This window comes from Neofelis nebulosa, chromosome 16 (genome assembly GCF_028018385.1).
Source record: "Neofelis nebulosa isolate mNeoNeb1 chromosome 16, mNeoNeb1.pri, whole genome shotgun sequence".
Taxonomy (NCBI): domain Eukaryota; kingdom Metazoa; phylum Chordata; class Mammalia; order Carnivora; family Felidae; genus Neofelis; species Neofelis nebulosa.
Window position 1 is genome coordinate 20741429 of NC_080797.1, and position 21679 is coordinate 20763107.

At 55.9% G+C, this 21679-nt stretch overlaps 1 protein-coding gene across 3 annotated transcripts in view; it reads left to right on the forward strand.

Moving 5' to 3' along the window:
* SDK2 (sidekick cell adhesion molecule 2) overlaps window positions 1-21679 on the forward strand; it is a 261630-nt gene that overhangs the window by 136788 nt on the left and 103163 nt on the right. For 2 of the 3 annotated variants that reach the window (XM_058704550.1, XM_058704551.1), the window contains exon 1: window positions 17298-17426. In XM_058704550.1, the coding sequence (XP_058560533.1) occupies window positions 17324-17426 (103 nt within the window). In that variant the 5' untranslated portion in view covers window positions 17298-17323. Of the gene's footprint in view, window positions 1-17297; window positions 17427-21679 lie in introns of those variants that run through there. The other variant, XM_058704552.1, reaches the window with a different exon arrangement.

Here is a 21679-nt window from a genome sequence, read left to right on the forward strand (position 1 = left end):
ACTCCCGCCAGGGCCAGAGACTCGTGGTGGGTGTCACCTCGCTGGACCCCAGCTGAGGCCTTGGGGAGGTGGGGGCACAAGCCCGGAGCCGTGACACCGTCATGCGGCCACAGAACGATGGCCCGGTTGGCATCTAGGCTGAGCCCTCCATCCTGCAGCTGGGACTCTCCGTAGCCGGGAGACGAAAGTGACTTCCCTCAGGGACCAGACCGGGTGGGAGGGTCAGAGCTGCCATTCAAACCCAGGCTCCCTGCACCAGCATCCGGGGCTGCTGGGGTCTGACCGGGCTACCCAGTTGTGCAGGGTTCTGGTCTGGTAGAGAGCAAAGACTCCAGGATCCAGGTTGATTTGGTGACGTTTTCCTCATCAGGCTGAACCCCTCAGGAGGTGGGAGGGATGCCCTGTGCTGGGGGAGGCGGTTCTGGCCTCCCCTCTCTCTGCCCTTGGATGTCTTCTGAGTTCTCCCAGTGTCCCCACGGCTTCAGAGCACCACCCTGAGGAGTCATGGCCCTGAGAGCCCTTGCAGGGGCGGGGGGGCAGGGAGGACATTCCAGGCATCATGGGTTCCCCCGAAGCTGGGGCAGGCAGAGAGAAGCTGCTGTCTTTCTTCTGCGGACATGGTAGCTCTGGGTGTCCCGCCACAGCCCACGCACGGGCCACCCGTAGGACCCATCACACGGGCGCCCATGGTGTGTGCTCACTCACCAGCGTCCCAGTGGGTCACACCCACAGGCGGCCCGAGGAACCCACAAAACAGTAACTACACTTCCCATTTTATAGATGCAGAAACTGACACCCAAGGGGTAAAGTTAACACATCCAGGGTTATGCTGCAAATTAGGGATGAGGCCAGGGATGTGCACCGGCTGCCAGCTTCACTGCCGGAACATTCTAGAACACACAGGTGTGCACACACAAGCCACGCCCTCTCTTCCCCACCCTCCCCTCCTCCCACTTGCCAGTGACTGACAGATTCTCCAGAGCCTGTCCCAGCAGCCCTGGGACAGGTGGCCTGGGGACCCAGACCCCCCACAGTACGGGACGGAACACGCTGGAGAAGTGCTCACTACCGCTTTAATGAAAGGCCCCCCCCAAGAAAGCTCTTCTCTGATGAGCTGAGGCTATTTATTTCTGCCACAAGGAAACTTAACATGCAAATTAGGAAGGGCTTGATCATTCATCACCTGAAATTGACACATTTGAATCTGGCCTGAATCCCTGGGAACCGGTGCACAGAGATGGGCGTAGGGTGGACATGTGCGGCCCAAGGTCCTTAGGGAGGCAGGGAGGGGTGGCGTCCATCAGAGGCACATATGTTTTTTATCTGGGATAGTCCAATGTGTGAGATGTTCATTCCTTCTCCCCACACGTCTGGACTGGAGACCCCAGCGTGCCCTAAGAACGCCCCCTCCCCAGATCTTCCTGTGGGCCTCTCCCTCATTGGCTTTCAGCCAGGACACAGAAACTAATTAGATCTTGACTCAGTTATGCGCTCAGGCAGGCAAATGGTCTAGACAGGTGCCTGGGGAGTTGGTAATGACCCCTGCTTCCTGGGGGCTGACTCCCCTCTCCCTACCCATACCCCTCAGAGCCCCTTTCTGGCCCATGCATGGGATTTCTCTTTGTGGCAGGGTTCAAGCGGTCTCTGCCCTGTGTCTTTGTCCCCATCAAGAGAAGTTGCTGCAATGGCCTGCTTTTCTGCCCTCTGGCTCATAGGGTACCGAGGTGTCTGTGACTTTGAATTTCCCACTCTGGCCAAGGGAGAGACCTGCTCTCAGCCGGCTGCCCAAGTCTCCTGCCCCACAGAGCCTCCTGGGAGTGGTAGGAGGGGTGGGGGTTGGGAACAGGAGTTTCAGCTCCAACTGGCGTCTCTGGGGGCTCAGTGTCAGCGGGGAGCGGGGGGGTGGGGGCGGGTGGGGATCATCCAGGGCTTAGGAAATGGAGAGGCCATTCTTCCTGCAGAACGGGGGAAGGGTGACCAAAAGAGATCATCTCACCAAAGGTCTTGAGCAGACCGTGGAGGTCTGCACCTGCTCCTTTACCCTTGACCCCTAGGGAACCATACAGAGCTGGGGAGCCTCTGCCCACAGGAGCATGCCCAGCCTGCTCCCGGCCCCAGCCTCCAGGCAGTTACCTATTGCTGCCCAGAAAAACGCCCCAAAACTTCCTGGCTAAACAACCATGATTTGTCATTTCTCTGCTGGCCATCTGCTGGGCTGGGCTGGCCTGGGCTGGCCTGGGCTGGGCTGGACAGCTGTGGTACAGGCCTTTCTTCCTGTGGCTTACCATCCTTCATGGCCTAGTGGTCTTGGGGGCCTGGTGGTCTGAGAGGTGAATATAGAAGCTGCAAGGCTCTTGAGGCCTGGGCTTTGGAATGTGCCACCAGATTCTATTGGTGAAAGCAAGTCACAAGGGCAGCCTGGGATTGGAGCCATTGCAAAATATTAGGGCCGTGCTCTCGAGTCTCCCAACCTCCACTCAGATCCGGCCGGTGCCTGGCAGTCGGCACAGATTACCTTTTCCAGATGGCAGCTCACAGGCGGGTCCTCAGGGCCTCATTAACACAGTTCTGGCCTGGTTCCCCCACTAAGTTTCCCTGAAGTCACCTCCGAGGGTGACTTTGGAAAACCCAAAGGGAACGGGCAGATATGGCAGTGAGTCATGCTGGACAAAGGCCAGAAAAGTCGGGGCCGGTGGGATTGTTTGCAGAGCTAGCTGCCTGGGGTCTAAGCAGGTGTTCACGAGGTTGGGGAGGAGAGGTGTCTCAGGGCCCCAGGGCTCAGGGCATCTACCACCACAGCTCCTAACATGAGACGCCACGGAGCCCCGACCTTGCCACTGCTTCCCCGACTGGCTTGCTGGGCAAGGACTTGACGGGGAAGAGTGGGCTTCGGGCGCCGGGTTTGGGGGCTGTTAGAGAGGGCCGAGGGCAGTGCTCCCTCCTCGCGGGACAGATGGCTAGGTGAAAAATAATAACATTAATAACCCCCGTGGCAGCTAACTCTTAGCGAGCTGTGGCACACCTCACGTACAGCCCTGTCCTAAGTCCTTTCCAGGTCCCATCTCATGACACCCTCACAGTGTGCCCGCAGGGAGGGACTACAGAGTGATGGTTAAGAGCACAAAATCTAGAGGCAGCCTCCTGGGGCTCTGCCACCTGCTGTGTGATCTTGGGCAGATTACTTAACCTCTCTGTGCCTTGGTTTCCTCAGCTTTTTTTCATCTGCCAAATTTGGATAAAATGGATTCTGACCTCACAGAGTAGCTAATGAGGGACGAGTGCAATACCATAATACAAAGCACTTAAGATAGTGCCTGGTTTATATTATTGTTACTAATTAGTATTATCATTACCTCTGTCTTATAGACGAGGACGTGGAAGCACAGAGAGGTCAGACAACTGGCCCAAGGTCACACATACACTGACCGTCAAAAACCCTCCTCCTCCACCAGTGCCCACCAGCGCTTACAGCCTTTGCCCCCAAAGCCCCCAGCGCGGCGTTCGACCCCACTGGTTGTTTGGGTGAAGGTTTCTGATCTTGGCGGGAGGGCAGCCACGACTCTCACAGGGGGAGACGTAACCCAGAGCCAGGAGCTGGGGGAGGGCACAGGACTCAGACGCTTTCCCTGCCCGGTGCCTGAGCCTTGGGACTCGGAGAGGAGACATGCAGTGAAGCCTTGCCTCAGGTAGAACATCAGCCGTGACCTTGAAGCAGGTCCGCCCGAGGAACCCAGTGGGCATCTCATCACGTGCCCCCCTCCCCGCCCTGCCGCACTACCCAGCAGCAGGCACTCAGGATGGCCGGGGAGGCCTCCTCCCAGCTTCCCTCCACCTGACCCGCCCAGGCAAGCTGCAGGGACCCCCGAGGAGACTGTGGTTCATCCTCCAGCCTTATCAACATTCATTAATCCCACAAACATCTGGCCTGGGGAAATCAGGAGCCTGGTGAAGGCCAGGGAGCAGGGCTCAGCTGGGCAGAGCCTGGCAGGGTTCACACCATCGCCCGCACTCAGTGCCCATCTAGAGCTCCCCCCTCCAAATTAGTGCTTCTAACACACGTGCGCCCCGCCTCCTCGGTGCGAATTATCCCTTATCCCTTGTGGTGGTTAAAGGGGCCCTCACAAAGTCCCTCCTGCTCAAAGACGAGCAAGTCCCTATTCACTTCTGTTCTCTGAGACTCAGAGATGCCCAGGGGCCAATGTTTAGCTCCCAGGGGCAGCACACTGTCTTGGCGGATAGCAATGGGTACAGAATGGACTCAGAGTAGAACTGGGGAGCCATGCATTTCCAAGCAGGGTATGACGGTGGCAGAAACATCTTCGTCTAAACACAAGTGGCTGACGGGAGCACAACACCACAGACTCACGGTCTTACTGTTCTTACCGCCATGCCCGCTGCTCACACTAACCCAGTGCCTGGCACATAGTGGGCACTCCAGGCCGGGTGGAACGGTTCACGGTAACAGGAAACACATCCGGACGCGTTTCTTGAGTGGTTCCCAAGTGTCAGACGCCATGTGAAGCGCTTGGCAATCAGTTCTGTTCACGTGTAAAAACCGCCCCGCCGTGCAAAATCACGCAGTAAAAACCACAGGCTAATGGGGGAAATGGGGGTGAGGGAACGACCTTCAAAAACTTCATTAGGGACACACGAAACAAAAGAGAGCAGCCTACTGAAGGCGCTCGCACGGTCTCCCGCGCGTTCCGTGGGTGAGAAATGCGTAAATACTACAATAAATCTGACACTCAGCCTCAGAAAAGGCCCGCAGCTGGCTTGTGAAGCTTGCTGGTCCCGAGTTTTTGTGAGGTGCAGGAGGGAGCGGTGTCTGAGATGGAAAGGAAAGCTGTCAGACCAGACAGGGGCAGGTGAGCAGAGGGTGCTTTGGGGGGCGGGGCGGGGCTGTGGTTCTGTACGTTTACCCGGTGTTTCTTATGGATGAGTCACGCGTGGGCAAATGCTAAACTGCAGTGAGGCTCGGATGTTTCCCCGATGTGTCCCTGGAGCGTGGAGGAAGAAGGCTTCTGGGGGGCCCTCCCTCCCGCCCAGCCGGCAGGTCTAATTAGGAGGCCGCTTCTCTGCCATTAAAATAGACGGCCTCACTCTGTGCACCCGAGAGGCTGAGGAGTCCCAGACAGAGCGAAGAGGCTGCTTGGCCTAGCCCTCTACGATTTGGCCACAGAGCACAAGCAGTCTGGCTCCTTGAGGCCAGATTTCCATGCAGCCTGTTACTAGGTGTAAAAAAAAAAAAAAAAAGGCCCCTAAGGAATTTCTGCCAGATGCCAGAAGCCCAGGACAAAGGAGCCTCCTTTTCTGCGAAGGAGAAGTAGCCATGGGGGGAAATTCCAGAGCATCACTGTAAGCAGAAGACAGGCCACACTTCTTGCCTTTTTCTGTTGTTCCTTTTTCTTTTTTTTTTTTTCCAGTAGCCACACTGGCACCCCTCAAGCCTCAGGATTCCTTCCTTCCCAGTCACCTTTTAAAAATCCACACTGAATTGTCTGCAAGTTTGAACTCCTTGAACGCAGATTTTGCCTCCTCTGTTCCTTTCTGTCTTTTCCCGGTAATAATAGTGTCCCGCCCCAGTCTTTGCAACAACGATCCCACATCTTGTTACTCTTGGCTCTTAGAGGATTCTCTCTGCGGGGCTCCTGGGGCAGGACAGGTCCGGGCAGCTCCCGGGGAGGCATTTCGCTCTGGGATGTGCCCGCTACCCAGCCAGGGCACCGGGTCAGGGGCAGGCGTGGGGCGGGGACATGTCTGGATTCAGGTGGGCCTGACTTTGAATGTCGCTTTGCTGTCCTCTAGCTGGGTGACCTCGGGTGACTTGCTCAACCTTTCTGAGCCCAGGTCCCTGGCTATGAAACGGGACAGGAGTCCCTTCTCCTTGCAGTAAACACGGAGGTGAGCCAGATAATGTACGTCCAGTGTTTGCTAGGAACTGGATGCTCTTATCATTGTTGGGGGCGGGGGGGCAGTCCCTGCTTAATCTCCCCGTGGTGACAGTGTGGCCACTTCAGACCTCCCTCCCCCCGCACCTGTCTTCTTGCTCCATGTCTGTGAGAACCACCCTGCTGATGCCAGCCTTTAATGAAGTGCTTTTCCTTATTCCTCGAGAGCAGTTAATTGGCCCAGAAGGTCCCGGGGCGGACAGCACCATCCCCGGCCAACTCAAGCCAGGGCTGTCACAGTGTTACAGCCTCCAGCTCAATAATGCCACCAGCCGTCTCATTGACCACAGTTCCTGAGATCAATCCGAGCATCGAACATCGTGGCTTCTCCTGGTAGAGCAGGGAGGTTCGGAACCACACACGGGGCTCACAGGTAGCAGGAACGCCAGGACAGGGACGGGAGGCTCTGCAGAGGGTCCTCTGCTTTCTAAACGAACCATCCGTGCTTGTAGGGACACCTGGGTGGTTCCGTCGGTTGACTATCCGGCTTTGGCTCAGGTCATGATCTCAGGGTTCATGGGTTCGAGCCCTGCGTCGGGCTCTCTGCTGATGGCTCAGAGCCTACAGCCCGCTTCGGATTCTGTCTCAGGCTCTCTCTGCCCCTCCGCTGTTGTGCTCTCTCTGTCTCTAAAATAAATATTAAAAAAGTTAAAAAAAACAAAACAAGAAAGTGGTTGCACAAGCCCACACGCTGTGCCTTATGCGAGCAGCCGGCCCTGCTGGAGGCGGGAGGGGAGAGACTCTTTTCCTCACCTTTTCCGACTTCTAGAGGCTACCTGCATCCCTTGGCTGTCAGCCCTGCACCCCTCCAGCTTCTGCTGTCCTTCTCACATCGCCCTCTCAGAAGGACCCTTGGGATCACGTCGGGCCCAGCGAGTAATCCGAGATAAATGTCCGTGGCTCGTGGTCCTTCACTAAATCACAGCTGCCGAGTCCCTGCTGCGTGTGAGCTTGCCAGAGGTACTGTCACAAAGTGCCACAAGCCAGGGGGCTTGAAACAACAGACCTTGATTCTCTCTCGGTTCTGGACACCGGAAGTCTGAAATCAAGGTGTCCGCGGGGCCCGTCTCCCTGAAGGCTCCGGGGGAAATGCATTTCATGGCTCTCTTCTAGCTCGTGGTGTGGTTGGCACCCCTTGGCTTGTGACACCACTGCTCTAATTCCCCCTCCAGTGTCACATGGCCTTCTCCATGTCTGTATCTCTTCTTGGAAGGTCATCGTCTGTATTGTATTAAGGTCCACCCTAATGACCTCATCTTAACTTGATTCCGTCTGCTAAGACCCTCTTTCCAAATCAGGTCACATTCATAGGTATTGGGGGTTAGGATGTCAACACATCTTTTTGGGGGGACCCAATTCAACCATCATATCCTAGAAGGTGACATACTCGTGGGCTTTGGGAATTCAGATGTGGACATCTTTGGCGGGGGGGGGGGGCATTATTTGGCCTTCCATGGTGCACGGGGGACATGGGACAGCATACAAGATGTGGCCTCAGGGAGACACGTGCAAGTACATAGGACATTACATTAAGTTGTGACAAATGCACCAGATTTGGGACAACCCAGAGGGTGTTCGAGAAGGCTTCCTGGAAGGGACATCCTGTTACCGAAAAACCGAGTTTGGCTGCCTGTTGCTCAAAAAGCCAATATCCAAGAGACCAGTTCTTAATTAATTTTTTTGTTTATTCATTTTTTGAGAGAGAGAGAGAGAGAGAAAAAGAGTCGAGTGGGGGGAGGGGCAGAGAGAGAGGGAGACACAGAATCCTAAGCAGGCTCCAGGCTCCAAGCTGTCAGCACAGAGACCGATACGGGGCTTGAACTCATGAACCATGAGATCATGACCTGAGCCCAAGTTGGATGCCCAACCAATTGAGCCACCCAAGTGCCCGCCAAGAGACCAGTTTTGACTGAAAAGGAATATGAGCTTATTCAGGAGGCCAGCAAGTTGGATTCTTATCCAAAGTCCAACTCTGAGCTCTCTGCCTGGCCCCAGAGATTTTTAAAGGGTTTTAATCAGCTAAGGGAGTAGAGCGGTCTATGACATTTCTTGATTACGTGCAGACTCGATGCCAGCTACAGAGTTATCTCGGTGCTCAGAGGTTGTACAAGAAGTTCTAGATCTTTGATGCCTGGGGTGTGGGAGGGGGACTGTGCAAGAAAGCCTGGTGATGTGCACAAGTGCTCTGTTCTTTCTGCAGAGGAGGTCAGGGTCTCCAGATGCACAGAGGGAGGTCAGTAAAGTCATTGGTGTGCCCTTAAAAAAGAAAAACATTTTGCTAAAAGATTGCTGCACTAATCAGAAAGTCAAGGCGGCTTCATCAGACTGGCTGGCCTCTGTGGCCTGAAAAAGTTCTGATCCTTTGCTCCCCAAGGCCAATGGTCTGCAAATCTCAAAATAAAGTAAATTAGCTGTGTTACAGATGAAGGACCTTAGGTCAGCAGGCAAGGAGTGTGTTACCTTGAAGTGGGTTAACCCTTAAGACCGGCTGTTACAATCCTGGCTGGAAGCAGAGAGGAACCCTGTGGGCTGAGGGGCTGCACGTGAAGAGGCGAGGGGCGGCCCGTTTTCATCAGAAACTTCCAGAAGTTTGGGAGAGCTGGAGAGCGGGACCAGAGGGGATCTTTCCACTTCCCGGAGGCAGGGGTCTTCCTGAGCCCCCGTGCCCAGCCCGGTCCCTGCAGGCTGCGGGTGCTGCAGACACCTGCAGATGTAAGTCCTGGCTGCCCCCTGACTGCCACCCAGTGCTCCGGGGTTCCAGCCACCCCCGTGTGCCCGCGGGGGGTGGGGGGGATGCACTGAGGCAGGAAGGGATGAGTGGCCCAGCGTCCATCTCCCCCATATTCTGTAGTCAGAGTCAGGGGGCCTCTTCTGTCTATTGTGACAGCCTCCACTCTGCAGTCCTCCGGGTGGCGGGGGGCACCCACCGTACCCGAGTCCTCCACTATTCGAACATCCACATGACCGTCTCACGCCTTCCAAGGACCCTGGCGGGGAGGATGCTCACCTGGCCTGGGCCTCGCAGTCACCTCTCCTGCTCCTGCTCCTCACTCAAACCTCCTCACTCAAACCTCCCCCTGAGGCTGCCGCCTCCCTTCAAAGGGCGACCCCTCCCCCGGCCTGAGCACACGGCGGCTCCCTTCCTTCCCCAGAGTGCCAGTAGCAGAAGCCAGTTGGGCGCGACACTCTTACCGAGGATGTGGGAGGGGAATTACAGCACAGGACAGAAAGCGCTTAAAATAGAGCATAAATCACTGTTCCTGAATTTGCCCTGACAGCCCTCGCCACGGGGTGTATCTTCCTGGCATCATCCTCCCGGGGCCAGTCGTCCTCAGGATCGTCTGCTTCCTGTGCGGGGGTAACTCTTGCCTCTGCGTGTGTGTGTGTGTGTGTGTGTGTGTGTGTGTCCCTGTCTCTCCCTGTGTCTCTGTTTCTCTCCCCACCCCACCATCTCATTCTCTCTCTCTCTCTCTCTCTCTCTCTCTTTCTCTCTTCCTCTCTTTCTCTCTCTCCTCCCTACTTGCCCATGAATTCCAGATCCTTCAGGCTTTTGCCAGAGGGAAAACGCGACATGCCCAGTGAGTGCATCATACAGAACAGTTGAGCTGTGTTCCTGGTGCCTCTCATACCTGAGCCCCTTCCATAACCAAAAGCCAAAAGGCCCACTGAAGAGTTTTCCTGAGCAGTCCCGCCCCCTGCCCCTCGGTCTCCCCTGATACCGGACTGGCCAGTCGGTACTCAGCACCTGCTTTCTCTGTAAGGGTGCCGCAGACCAAATTCTCTGTCCCCTCCGTCAGCCGTCTCTCTGTGTGTAAGGGGCGGACTGTAGATAGTCACAACTGCCTTCTTCAAAGCACACCCCAGAAATGAGAGACCCCAAAGTATTGGGTAAGCGTCCAGGTGAGGCTCAGCCTCTCTCTATCCTAGACTGTCCCTATGTACTAGGTACTGGCTCGCTGTGTGACCTGGGGCAGGTTACTTCATTACTCTGGGCTCGGTTTTCTCATCCATTAACCGAGCTTCCTATTAGCACGAGCGTCCCACAGCATCACGAGCATTAGCTGCGTTGATATATGTTAAATACGTGACACTTTTTATCCTGTCGCTAATTGTGTTAATTATAAAATGGTACATCACTCTTATCTATTTCCTGGTACATGTACTTTTCCCTTTAAATCATTCTGCACAGGGTTTTGCTTTCTTTCCTGAGGAATCTGTGCAAAAGCAAACCCACGATGTCGGGCCCACGGGTAGCCCGCTGCAGTGGCCAGCGCTTGGAGCCCCAGCTGTCTCCCCACTGCAGGCAGGGGTGGGGGCGTGTGCCCACACACACACTCTACACACACGGGCACACACACCTGGACCCGCTGCCTCTCCCATTGCCCAGAAGCCCCTGGGAAGAGGGAAGGACGCCTGGGTCCCCAGGGCTCAGCCGCACTCTGCTATCCCCACAGCCTGTCCCCTCGGCCATCTGTGGTGACTCCTGCAGTCCCCGCTGACCGCCCTGTGGATGCGGAGGCCTAGCGGGCAAGTCACGGAGAGCCCACACCTTTCGTGGGGGAGCCCAGGGACGGGGCACGGCCGGGGGGGTCTGTTTGCCCCAAACCTCAGTGCTGCTGTTCCCTCCCCTTCCAGCCTCGCCACACACGGTGTCTTTGGAGAAGAAAGCCCTAGCGCCAAGGGATCAGTGACCAGACACTGGTGTCCCCAGGGGCTACCAGGAATCTAGAAGACGTGGTTTGGTGGGAGAGAGCATGCGTGTCCACGACGAACATCTGGGTGTCCTGAGCGCATCTGAATGAGGCAGCCCCGGGCACCTGGCTGGCTCAGTCAGTAGAGCAGTGACTCTTGATGTCGGGGTCGTGAGTTCAAGCCCCATGTCGGGCGAAGAGCTTACTGAACGAGGCAGCCCGGAGTGCCCGTGGCCTCAGCGTGACAGGGAGAGTGCCTGTACCCGAGCAGGGTGGATTTGCCCCGGGTGACCTCGGATGGGAGTGGCTGGACGTGGGTTCGCCCTGGGAGTGTTGCCCATGTGTGTGAGAGTGTGGCCGTGAGCGTGGGCGGGTGTGCGCGCAACAGCGCATGAGTATGCATCCGTGTGGGAGTGTGTGCACCTGTGCGTGCATTGAGTGCACACGTGGGTGTGCCTGTATACCCGTGTAGGCACTGTGTGCCTTGCGTGAGCGTGCATAGGCGGGCATGGGCGTGTGCAGGGTGCGTATGTGCCTGGACGCAAACGGGTGTGTGTGTGAGTGTTCCTGTGCCGGCTGTGCACGCACACGTGTGTGTGAGTTTGTGCGGAGGCTGCGTAAGTGTGCTTGTGTGCACACAACTTTGCACGTGTATACGTGAGCGTGCATGCATGTGGGTGTGACCATGTGCACGTGGGCGGAGGCACACGTGTGTGCCTGGGTGAGTGTGCACCGTGCGTGTGCGTGCACACGTGTGCGCGTGTACACACACACCCTTCGTCCCTGTGAGCATCACCGCGTGCCTCTCGAGGCGTCTGATTTATTAACGAGGACAATACAAGGAGAGCGTGCCTATTATTTCTGGTGTCCGCATCAGCTGCTGACAGCTTCGTGGAATTGAAATATCTTATTTAATGCGAGTAAGAATCATTTTAAATATCAACCGTGACACTCAAGGACTCGAACCAGAAAGGGCATCGTGTGTTTCCCTGGGTGCCGGAGAAGATGCCACATTTGTTAGGTGGTTATTTTCTCCCTGCCCATCTCGTGTCTCTGAAAATCCATCTATCTGTCCCGGCTCCTCCCCGCATGCCCGTGTGCCCTCCACCCCGAGCTCATCTCTTCCTGTGGGAGGACTGGACTGAGCTGGCGGGTCCCGCGGGCCAAGTCAGGACACTCGGAGGGGCAAGAAGAACCATGTGGATTCGTGCTGCATCGTCCTTTCTTTCCACCCCAGCCCTGCCCCAAGGCCCTCTCTCCCCCGCCTGCTCCCTTTGACCATCCGACTGGGACAAAGCAAAGCTTCCTCGCCACTTGCCGCTCGGCCACTGTCAAGAAGCCTGAGGAAGCTCTGAGTGCGGTTACTACGGAAAGATCTCGTCACATGCACAGAGCAAGGAGCTAAACAGCCTCCTGGAGGCCGAGTCTCCTGCTGGAAAGGGGAAGGATCGTGGGTTGGCGTTTGCTTGCAATTGCATGAAGACGTTCTGGACAGGTGCCCGAGAAACTAGTGGCTGTGGCTGTGCGTGTGCGGAGCTGGGAGCCATGGATGGCTGGGGAACACAGAGGAGAGAGACATTTCCGGTGTGCCTTTTCTTTTATTCGTTGAATTCTGAATCCTGGGCACGTATGTCCTATAATAAATCAATAAATAAGTGGTCCTTCGAGGGGGCCTCGAGGTGGCTGATTCCAGGTGTTCTCCGGCCCCTGGAGCCACGCACCTGCCACTCTTTGTCATGATGGGAGGGAGAATGAAGTTTGGCAGGTCAGCCAAGAAGGGATGCCACTTACCTACTCCCTGCTGTTCATCCCCAGAGGAACCAGGCTCAGGTCCCCGAACCCAGAGGACACAAACAGAGGTGACCGGGAGGCTGGGAGGTCAGGCTGGTGGCAAGAACCTCACTGGGGTCAGGAGGCTGAGAGGAACAGGGTTTGGAAGGGGAGCTGTCATTCTCTCACTGTCCTCGGTGTCCCGAGGAGGCAGAAAAGGAGGTCACATCCTCTACTGGCAGCCAAGGGACTGAGGTGTAGCCCCTCTACCAGTAAAGAGGATTAGGTGACCAAGGGGGCATGACAGATCCTTCATGGGCAGCTGGGGACGGTTGGGGTTCACACGTCCATGGGCGAAGCCAAAGAATTTGCCGGGCAAGGGAATCTGTGCTCTCCTGATGCTTGGTGGGGAGCCCCTAATGGATCCTCACTCCGGTGGGAGGTTTCTGCAACACCCTCCTTGTCTCCCTCCCGGAACCTCTCCACCTCACCCCATACCTTCCACTCCCCACCAGTGACTCATACACCTGCTCCCTCATTGGACAAGCATTAGTACAGCACGTGCCATATGCCTGGCAATTATGTCTGGGGCCTCTTATAAGGAGCCCATCAAAGTCGGCCATCATTGTCCCCATTTTACAGATGGGAAAACCGAGGCTCGCAAGGTTCCAGAACTTGCTCAGCACACATTCTTAAGAAGGAGCAGAGAGGTGGGGCGCTGGGGTGGCTCGGTCGGTTAAGCGTCTGACTCTTTTTTTTTCCAATTTTTTAATGTTTATTTTTGAGAGAGAGAAAGCGCAAGCAGGGTAGGGGCAGAGAGAGAGAGGGAGACACAGAATCCAAAGCAGGCTCCAGGCCGTCAGCCGTCAGAACAGAGCCTGACGCGGGGCTCAAACCCACGAGAGCGGTAAGATCGTGACCTGAGCTGAAGTCGCACGCTTAACACCTGGGTGCCCTGAGTCTGACTCTTGATTTTGACTCAGGTCATGATCTCACCAGTTGGTGAGTTTGAGCCCCTGAGTTGGGCTGTGCCCTCACGGTGCAGAGCCTGCTTGGGATTCTCTCTGTGTCCCTCCCCTGCTCTCTTTCTCTCAAAATAAATAAACTTAAAAAAGAAAGAGCAGAGGGGCAAGTCAAACCTACATTTCCCTGAGTCAGAAGCTCTGGTGCTTTCTTCAACGCCATGCTTCCCTTGAGAGGAGATCAGATGTGGGCCGTCCTAGACAGGGCATTCCACCCATCCCCCTGTTCCTGGACAGGGCTGGGCTCATCCACTTCCTGCCAGGCCAGCGGCAGCAGGTGGGTGGGATAGACGGAGCTGTGGGCGTCATGTCTCCCGAGGGCCCAGGAGGGAGCATTTCGGGGACAGCGGTCACTGCCACTGTCATTATCAAGGCTACGTACCGTCCAGCACGCTGGATTCGCATGCTGAGGTGCTGGCCAGCCTCGTCCACCCTCCTGGGAGCCTGGGAGGCAGGGGGGCCGGGAGCTGGAACTGGGGTGGAGTGGAGCGGGTTTCCCTGGTAGGGAAGGCAGTGGGCGGAACTGTTACTTTAAATAATGTTGCCAACCAGCCAGAAATAGGTCCCCCGGGCGGGAGGAGAAGGAAGCTGGAGGATGGAGAGGACGCACAATGAACCCCACTCCGCAGGGGCCAGGGAGCGTGGCCTCAACTACAGAGGGACCAAGAGGGAGGTCGAGGGCCAGTGCTCCTCTTCTGGCCTCGGGGGAGGGGCAGGCCTGCCGCCAGTCGACCTTCCCTGGGCCCTGGGGGCTCCCGGCGGACGCAAATGGACACAGAGCCTTCTGCAGAAATCCACTTGCATTAAAGTTTAAATTTCACTACGCATCACTGACATCAGCAAACAAACCCACATCCAATGAGTCCCTGGTGTCTCTTTTATAATGTATCCTTAAATTATATGCTCCAAGTGCGTTTTTACATTTTATTTTTAAGATAAAAGCCATATATGCGTACGATAAAGAAAATTCCGGTGGCGTCGAAAGACATAAAATGGGGAAGTAGAAGTTTCCCTCTCTCCCCCTCCCCAGCACTGCTCTCAAAAGGGAGAGAACACATATCCGTCTCCGAAGCTTATGTCCATGTCCGATGTATATGCACATATATACAATTTATGTACTCGTGATCCCATGTATCCAAATATATGTCCCATGTATCCAAATATACATTTGTATATATGAATGTACAAATTTCATTTACCCACATGGTATTGTACCATTTACACTATTCTCTTTTTTTTTTTTATTTGGTCCACAAACTAAAATTATTTTTATTGGGCCAATTTGCCTGATCCTAAACATTAAACTGAGGGTTTGGTAGCCTGTGTCCGTGAACAACAGCTTTACCAAGAGTGGCAACCATCCGATACCTCCCTTGTCCCTAGCAGTCAGCCGTGACACTGATTGACTTCTTCCTTCCTCGTGTTGTTAGTTCCATAAACATCTCCCCCTCTGCAGCTTCGACGTCCTTTCCACGCTCTGTGCGAGTCGGACACCATTCTGTCTCCTACAGGTGTTCTTGCTTATTCCCCAGCCGCAGCATCGTTAACTCGTTAACTGATCCATTCATTGTTGGTGGACATTTAGGGTGCTTCTGATTGCGTGGTTATCTCTGGCATTATAAGCAATGCCACGGTGAACATCCTCATACCTGTTTTTTGCCACATTTTTGCAGTATATCTAAAGGGCCAGCTCTCGGTGCTTTGCCTGTTCTCATTTTGATAGATTTTGCCCTAAAGGCTGGGCCACTCTGCACTTGCACCGGCCAATCTGAGGGTACACCTCCCCACCCCCCACTCTTGACAACCTTGCACGTGATCAAGCATGAGAGTCTCTGGCCGTCTGATATGTGAATGTTGTCTTGTTTTGATTGGACTTTCATTGTGACAGAGGTTGAGCATCTTTTTGTTAGCTTGCTGGCCATTTCTGTTCATTTTCCTCTCCCTGGAGCCTTTTAAATAATATCTGATTCCATTTTCAAAGATAGAGAGCTTTTCCAGCCAATCTCGCCTTCCATCTTTCTTCTCAGGTCACCCCATCGTTTTCGAGACCCAAACAGTTTGCCCAAAGCTGTCTCCCCTCCCCGCAGCAGAGGCGAGCAAGAGTGTGATGGGCTTGAGGACGGGGTGGAAGGAGAATGGGGAATTTGCCAGAGCCTGGGCGCCTGATATCTCCCCATCATCACTCCGTGCACAGTAGCGAGGGACAGATAAGAACTGCAGCCGGTGGCAGAGATAAGAAGCTTGGACAGCCAGAAGGTTCTGAATCATGCTGCAGAGCCACAGCCAGAGCCAGAGCGAGCTCGGCACCTACCCATCCGTGAGTCTGGGGCTCGTGCAGTCCCCGGATGGAAGGGGGGCCCCTTGGAATATGGTGTCCGTGTTGAACTGGCTTACAGCTGAGCTTAGAGCCGGGCAGGCTCTGTGGGACCCTGGCCCTGCCTCTTAGCACCTGTGAGACTGCCTGTCAGTGATGAAACACTTCTGAACCTCAGTTTCCCCACCTGTAAAATGGGGATGCCGGTAAAAGTACCCCCTCCTTAGGATTAAGTGAACGACACTCGAATGCAGACCCACAGCTGGGTGCCTCTGTTCACATACGACAAGGAGTGTGAAGCTAGTGGGCTTTGCGTAAGATTTAAGTTTAAAATTTGTTAAAATTGCTTTTATGCTGAGATTACGTTTCTTCTCGATGACCTCAAAATGTCCCTTTTAGAGAAAATGCTGACCAGTTCTATTTATTTTTCTCCCCAACCTGGCACTTTTTAATATTACCTTTTTTTTTTTCTTGCTTGCTTTTTTTGGGTTTCTGGTTGGTTGATTGTTTGTCTGTTTGCTTTTTGGTTGGTTGGTTTTAATGATCTTACTTGACAAAGTAAAAACTTGACAGTTTTATATCAAGCCCCATTTTTTTAAGTGTTACTGGTCCGTGCCAGCATTGGCATATCCCAAGGACAAAGGACAATGAGCTTGTCCACCAAGTCTGGGTAAGCCCTAGCACACGCAAGGATGGAGATGTTCTAGGCACAAGCCCCTTGATCCTCTGAGGTTCCCACTGGGCCATTCGTTGCCCAGGGACAGGAAAGGTCATCACAGAGGGGGTGTCAGGACAGCTAGCCCCACCCACCCCAGAGAGCACCACCTGCCCATGTCTTGCCTGCCAGAAGTTCCTGTCCCGACCTGGCCTTGCATCCGCCCCGCCTCTCAGCCAGATCGGCACGTACCTGTTCTCCAGCCACCTCTGCCCCAACACCAGACCCTGCTGCTCTTTGAACCAGTCATGTGCTCCCAGAGCGGCTCTTCAGGTTCATGCATCCTGGCCTCAGGGCCCACTCATACAGAAATCCAGTCTGTCCTGCTCAGAAGACTCTGCCTTTTCCCTCCACAAAGCTGCAGTGGGGCTAACTTTAAGAATGGAACGATGCAAAGCATCTGGGGAAGCGTGTAAACTTCCCTGCCTCTGTCACCCCCATCCATTTCCACTAATATTTAGTACAGTCCTGGGCCTGGCCAAAAGAGAATGCCCCCACCTTTCTCAGTCACGCGAGTCACAGGCAAGGGAGGATCGCAACCTCCCACATCCCTGACGTCTCCCGGTGGGAGGCCTGGTCACAGCCAGGGTCAAGGGCTTAGGCGTAGCACCTCCTGTCCTTGGGAAAATGCAGGCTCCTTCCTAGGCACCTGAGCAAAAGTCTGGTTGCCTTTGGGAGGGACTTTGCTGTTGACGAGACCCTTTCTGACTCCCAAGACCTGGCCAGAGGATCCAGAGCTCCCCCTGGTACTCTTCATTCAGGAAGAGGCTGACCTGGCGACTTTGCCCTGCGATCCCATCTGACGGGCACATCCCTGCACCTGCCTAACTCGCTCATTGGCTGTCCCATCTCCCCCCAGGTACATGATCACCAGCCTGGACCGCACCCACGCGGGCTTCTACCGCTGCATTGTGCGTAACCGGATGGGCGCCCTGCTGCAGCGGCAAACCGAGGTCCAGGTGGCCTGTAAGTACAGCGGGCGACTTGGGGCAGGGTGGGGCGCGAAGCGGGAAAGGGCCCGCAGGGTCCTCACCTGCCACCATGCTCTGGGCAGAGCCAGATCCCGGCCGCAGCCTCCCACGCTCACTGGGTCCTCGTGGTGGCCCTTCCTGCTTATCCGTGAGCCCTCACTCTACGGTTGACGGAGCTGGCAGGAGCTGGCGAGTCCACACCGCTCAGCAGCACACGTCTGCCGGCTCTGAGTTCAACTCCATTTACGTGGGACCAGCTGCTGCTTTTTTAAAACAGGCCCTACCACCTGGTTCATGGGCCTCCTCTGGGCTTGGCTGGGCCTCACACGGGGGGTCTTCATGATGGACCCCCTCTCCGGCTACTTACAGTCTTTTTGGCAGACTTCCTGGTGCCCCCCACCATGACCTTAATCTTTCCCTCCTCCAATTCGCTCAGCCCTGGGAGCAGTCACAGCAAGCGGGTCCCATGATCCTCAGGGAGATGCCTCATGGTGGCACCATGACTCTAAGAGGGAGAGGGCAGATGACAAGTCAGGGTTCCTGGAGGAGCCAGGTGAGCAGACGGCAAAGTGGTCGGTCCCTCCAAGCCCCCCCCCCCCGCCCCCAGTCACTGGAAGGACTTTTTCAAATGGTAGGAGAGAAGGCAGCTTCAGAAGACCCCAAGGGCATCTCAGGGACCAGGGCCCCGGAAGCACCAACCAACACCCTCCCCCTGAGACTCGGTGTCACCTTCCCAGTCCTGCCCACCCATCCTAAAATAGCTGCTGTATGCCAGAAATGAGCCTCATTATGGGCTGTTTTCTTTCTGGGTTCTTCCAGGGGCAGAGGTCCAAGGTTGCACAGTGGGACATGGGAATATGGAAAGCTTTAGTCGGCCTTGAAATTTAAAAAAAAAAAAAAAAAAAAAAAAAAAAGGCCACCTTCTCATCCAGAGCCTACAGGGGCTCGCCTCTGAATTAGCACAGGAGAGAGCTGGCTACTTGAACAGAAGTAGGGGAGAGAAATCTAAAAGGAAAACCTCAAGCGAGGCAAAGAGTGTTGATAATAATTATGGAAAACAACCGTAATCAAAAGTGGAGGACGGATTGTCTCCATAAATCAGCACTAAAGGCAACTCAGCTCACTCAGAGGAGTGGAAAAGCCCTGAATTAAAATGATGGATCAGGGCACTGTCAGCGGCTGGAGGGCTCCCGGGGAGCTTGATTTAGCCAGTGCTTGGATCCCGCAGGACAGGGGCAGGGCCGTGAGCCAGCCTCCAGACAGATGCGCGTGCACGTGTGGCCCCGTGTGCGTGCAAATGCATGTGCCTGAGTGTGGGCTCATGCATGAGGGTGCACATGTGTGTGTCTGCACTGGTCTGCTTCTTTGCCCCCCGCCCCGCCGCCGTGTGTGGGCGAGAACGTGTGTGCAAGCATGTGCACATGCATGTATCCGTGTGTGTGTGTGTGTGTATGGCATACACTGTTCCGGCCAGAGGCAGAGCAGTGAGCTGGCACCTGCACCCTCCAGTCAGCCCAGCCTCCGCCCCTCCACTGCCCCCCACGGGGGGATCCCTGTCCTCTCAAAGCCAAGTGTCACCCTGGGCTTCAGGAGCCACCACAGTTGCCCCCCCAGGCTACACAGCGCTGCTCCCTGGCTGTGCCTGGGTGGCTACAGGTGGTCCCTGGCAGAGAGCAAGGGGTGTACCTGGAAGGGGCTGAAGCACTGGACGGAGTGGGGAGGCCTGGGTCCACCCTCTTCCTGACCACCAGCTGTGGCTCCCGGGGCCAGCCCTGAGAGCCCGCCCCTCAAACTGCACCCAACCGCTCTGTTTCATAGCGTCGTAAAGTAGAAACCACTGTCTGCAGCCCTCTGGGACCTAAAGCCAGGGGGGTCAGGTGAGCCCTGGGAGCTCCACGTGGCAGCTGAGAAAACCACCCCTCCTCACAAGTTAAGGAAGGCTTCACCCAACCGTGGTGGCCACGGCGGGACGGAGAAGGGAAACCCACCTCTCGTCCCCTCCCTTGCTGGACACGCTTGTCTCTTGGGGAGCTGGGGCCGGGGAGAGGGGTCTCACTCTTGCTCTTTAGTTCTGGAAGTTGAAGAATCTGCTGTCCAACCTGTCCCCTCCTCAAGACACCTTCCAGGACCCGGGTGCGGGGGAAGGTGAGACCTGGCGAAACCAGCCCCACCCACAACCTCGCTCTGTCCCGCCTGTTGCCGAGCTGGGCCGCGCCCCCTTTTCTCTCCGTCCTTATCCCACAGCCTGCAGGGTAGCGCCCCCACCCCCACTGCACGGATGAGAAAAGCAAGGCTGGCGGGGGCAGGGGGGGCATGAGGTGACCGCCTGCATCACACGGTGAGGAAGTACCAGAGAAGGACTTGAACCCGCAGCTGCCTGATTCTGAAACACTCCCCTCACCACACTGCCACCTGAGGTCAGGAGAAAAATCAAAATGGGGTGGGGGTGGGAAGGGGGGATCACCTGCTAAGCTCAAGGTTCAAATGGAATCACATGGATGCCCTGGAGTGTCATGTCCCGTGTCCAGACAGCCCCGCAAATAGGTGCTGTGTCCACCCAGGATGGACGCCGTCTCACACGGGGTGGGGGTCACACGCTCTTGGCTGTCAGCAGCGGCCAGCGTGAAAATGCTTGTAAGTAAATCCCAGGTTCTTCTGTGCCTAAAACACGGCCATGCCGTGGGGACGGGGATCAGCAGGTGTGGCTTCCAGCCCCAGCCTCCGCCCTGAGTGGCTTAGGGCTCTGGGCACCTGGTGGGGGCGCACAGGGGCAGATAGAGGAGGACGCGTGGCCTCTGTCCCCCTGGAAAGGTGAGCACGTGCCCCAAGACCCCTTAGAACAATCACAGACACAGGGTCAAGCTCATATCCCGAAGGAGATGCTAAGGGAGGTACAGCGGGGCCTCCGCAAGGATCCCTCCTCCGGTGTGGCTGTGCATGCATCTTTCCTCCGTGGGTTCCCAGGACAAGTCTGAGAGGCAGGGGAGCAGGAAGGCGTGTTACGAGCCCCATCTCGAGATGAGGCAACTGAGGCTCAGAGGAGGTAGGAGACAGCCCAGGGGCCCGCAGCCAGCCTTTCTACCTCCCACCTTTCCTTGCCTCGCCTACCGCCACACTGTAGGGTAGAGCCACGAACCCCCAGTTCAAATCCAGGCTCACTTCTCCCTGGCTGTGTGACCTTGGGCAAGTTACCTCACTTCTCTGTGCCTTTGCTTCCTCTTTCCTGGGTGTGAAAATGGAAGCTAATATTAGTGCCTACCTTGTCGGGCTGTCACACAGCGCCCCGCCCACAGGGTCGAGAAGCCTTTCTCCTGTCCATACGGCCAACCAGGGAGGGTGTCCGGGAATAAGCATTTGCAGACGTTTCTCACTCTGGCCACCTCCACAGGCATACTCCTAGCCACCGCATCTGCTCCCCGAGCTGGGGCCAGGGCAAGGCAAGTGAGGTATGGAGGCCGCACAATTCAAGGCGGTGCTCCCTCCTCGGTACTCACTGTGCACCTGCAGGGTGCTGAGAGCGGTGCCTCCTTACATCTTCCACCTGGCCTACCCAGTCCATCTAAGGGTGGGTGGGGAATGGCTGCTTTTCCAGATGCCTCTGTCTCCCCTTGCGAACGTTTCTGCCTCCCAGGGCGGAGGGCTTTGACCCGTCGGGTGATGCTGCCTTTGGAGGCTCCTTCCAGGGCTGGGTCCAACGGGACCCCCCCTCTGGCCCCCACCCACCCCCTTCCCAAAGAGGGACTGTGAACCGGGTTCTAACGAGAAATGAATAAAGCAGCTGTGCTAACAACTAAGGATAATGGCCAAGTCGTTACCAAAAGATTCTTTACGTGTTTTTAATTACAGCAATTAAGAGGAAGTCAATAAAACATCCACCCCCTCCCCAGCTCCCTTTCTGCCGGCACCACCCCCCCCCACCACCACCCCCATTAGTCTCTTCTTTGTTGTTGTTTTTTTTAAGTTGCCATAAATTTCTGGCTTGCGGCAAGCTGGCTGAATGGCTGAGGGGGATAGGAGAGCCTTCCTGGGTCAAGAAGCCTTCCTGGCCGTCCACATCCACGTCCTGAGGCCACCTCTGTGTTCTCCTCACCTGGGCCACATCCCTGGTTCCTCCCCCGCCCTCGTCCCTGGTCGGACGGAAGCCCCAGCCCCAGCAACAAGCCCACCCCCAGGCCACAGGGCGAAGGGCCTTACCCCGTCTGGAAGCCAGGCCTGCAGCCACCTGTGTAAGACGGGACATGAGGGAAT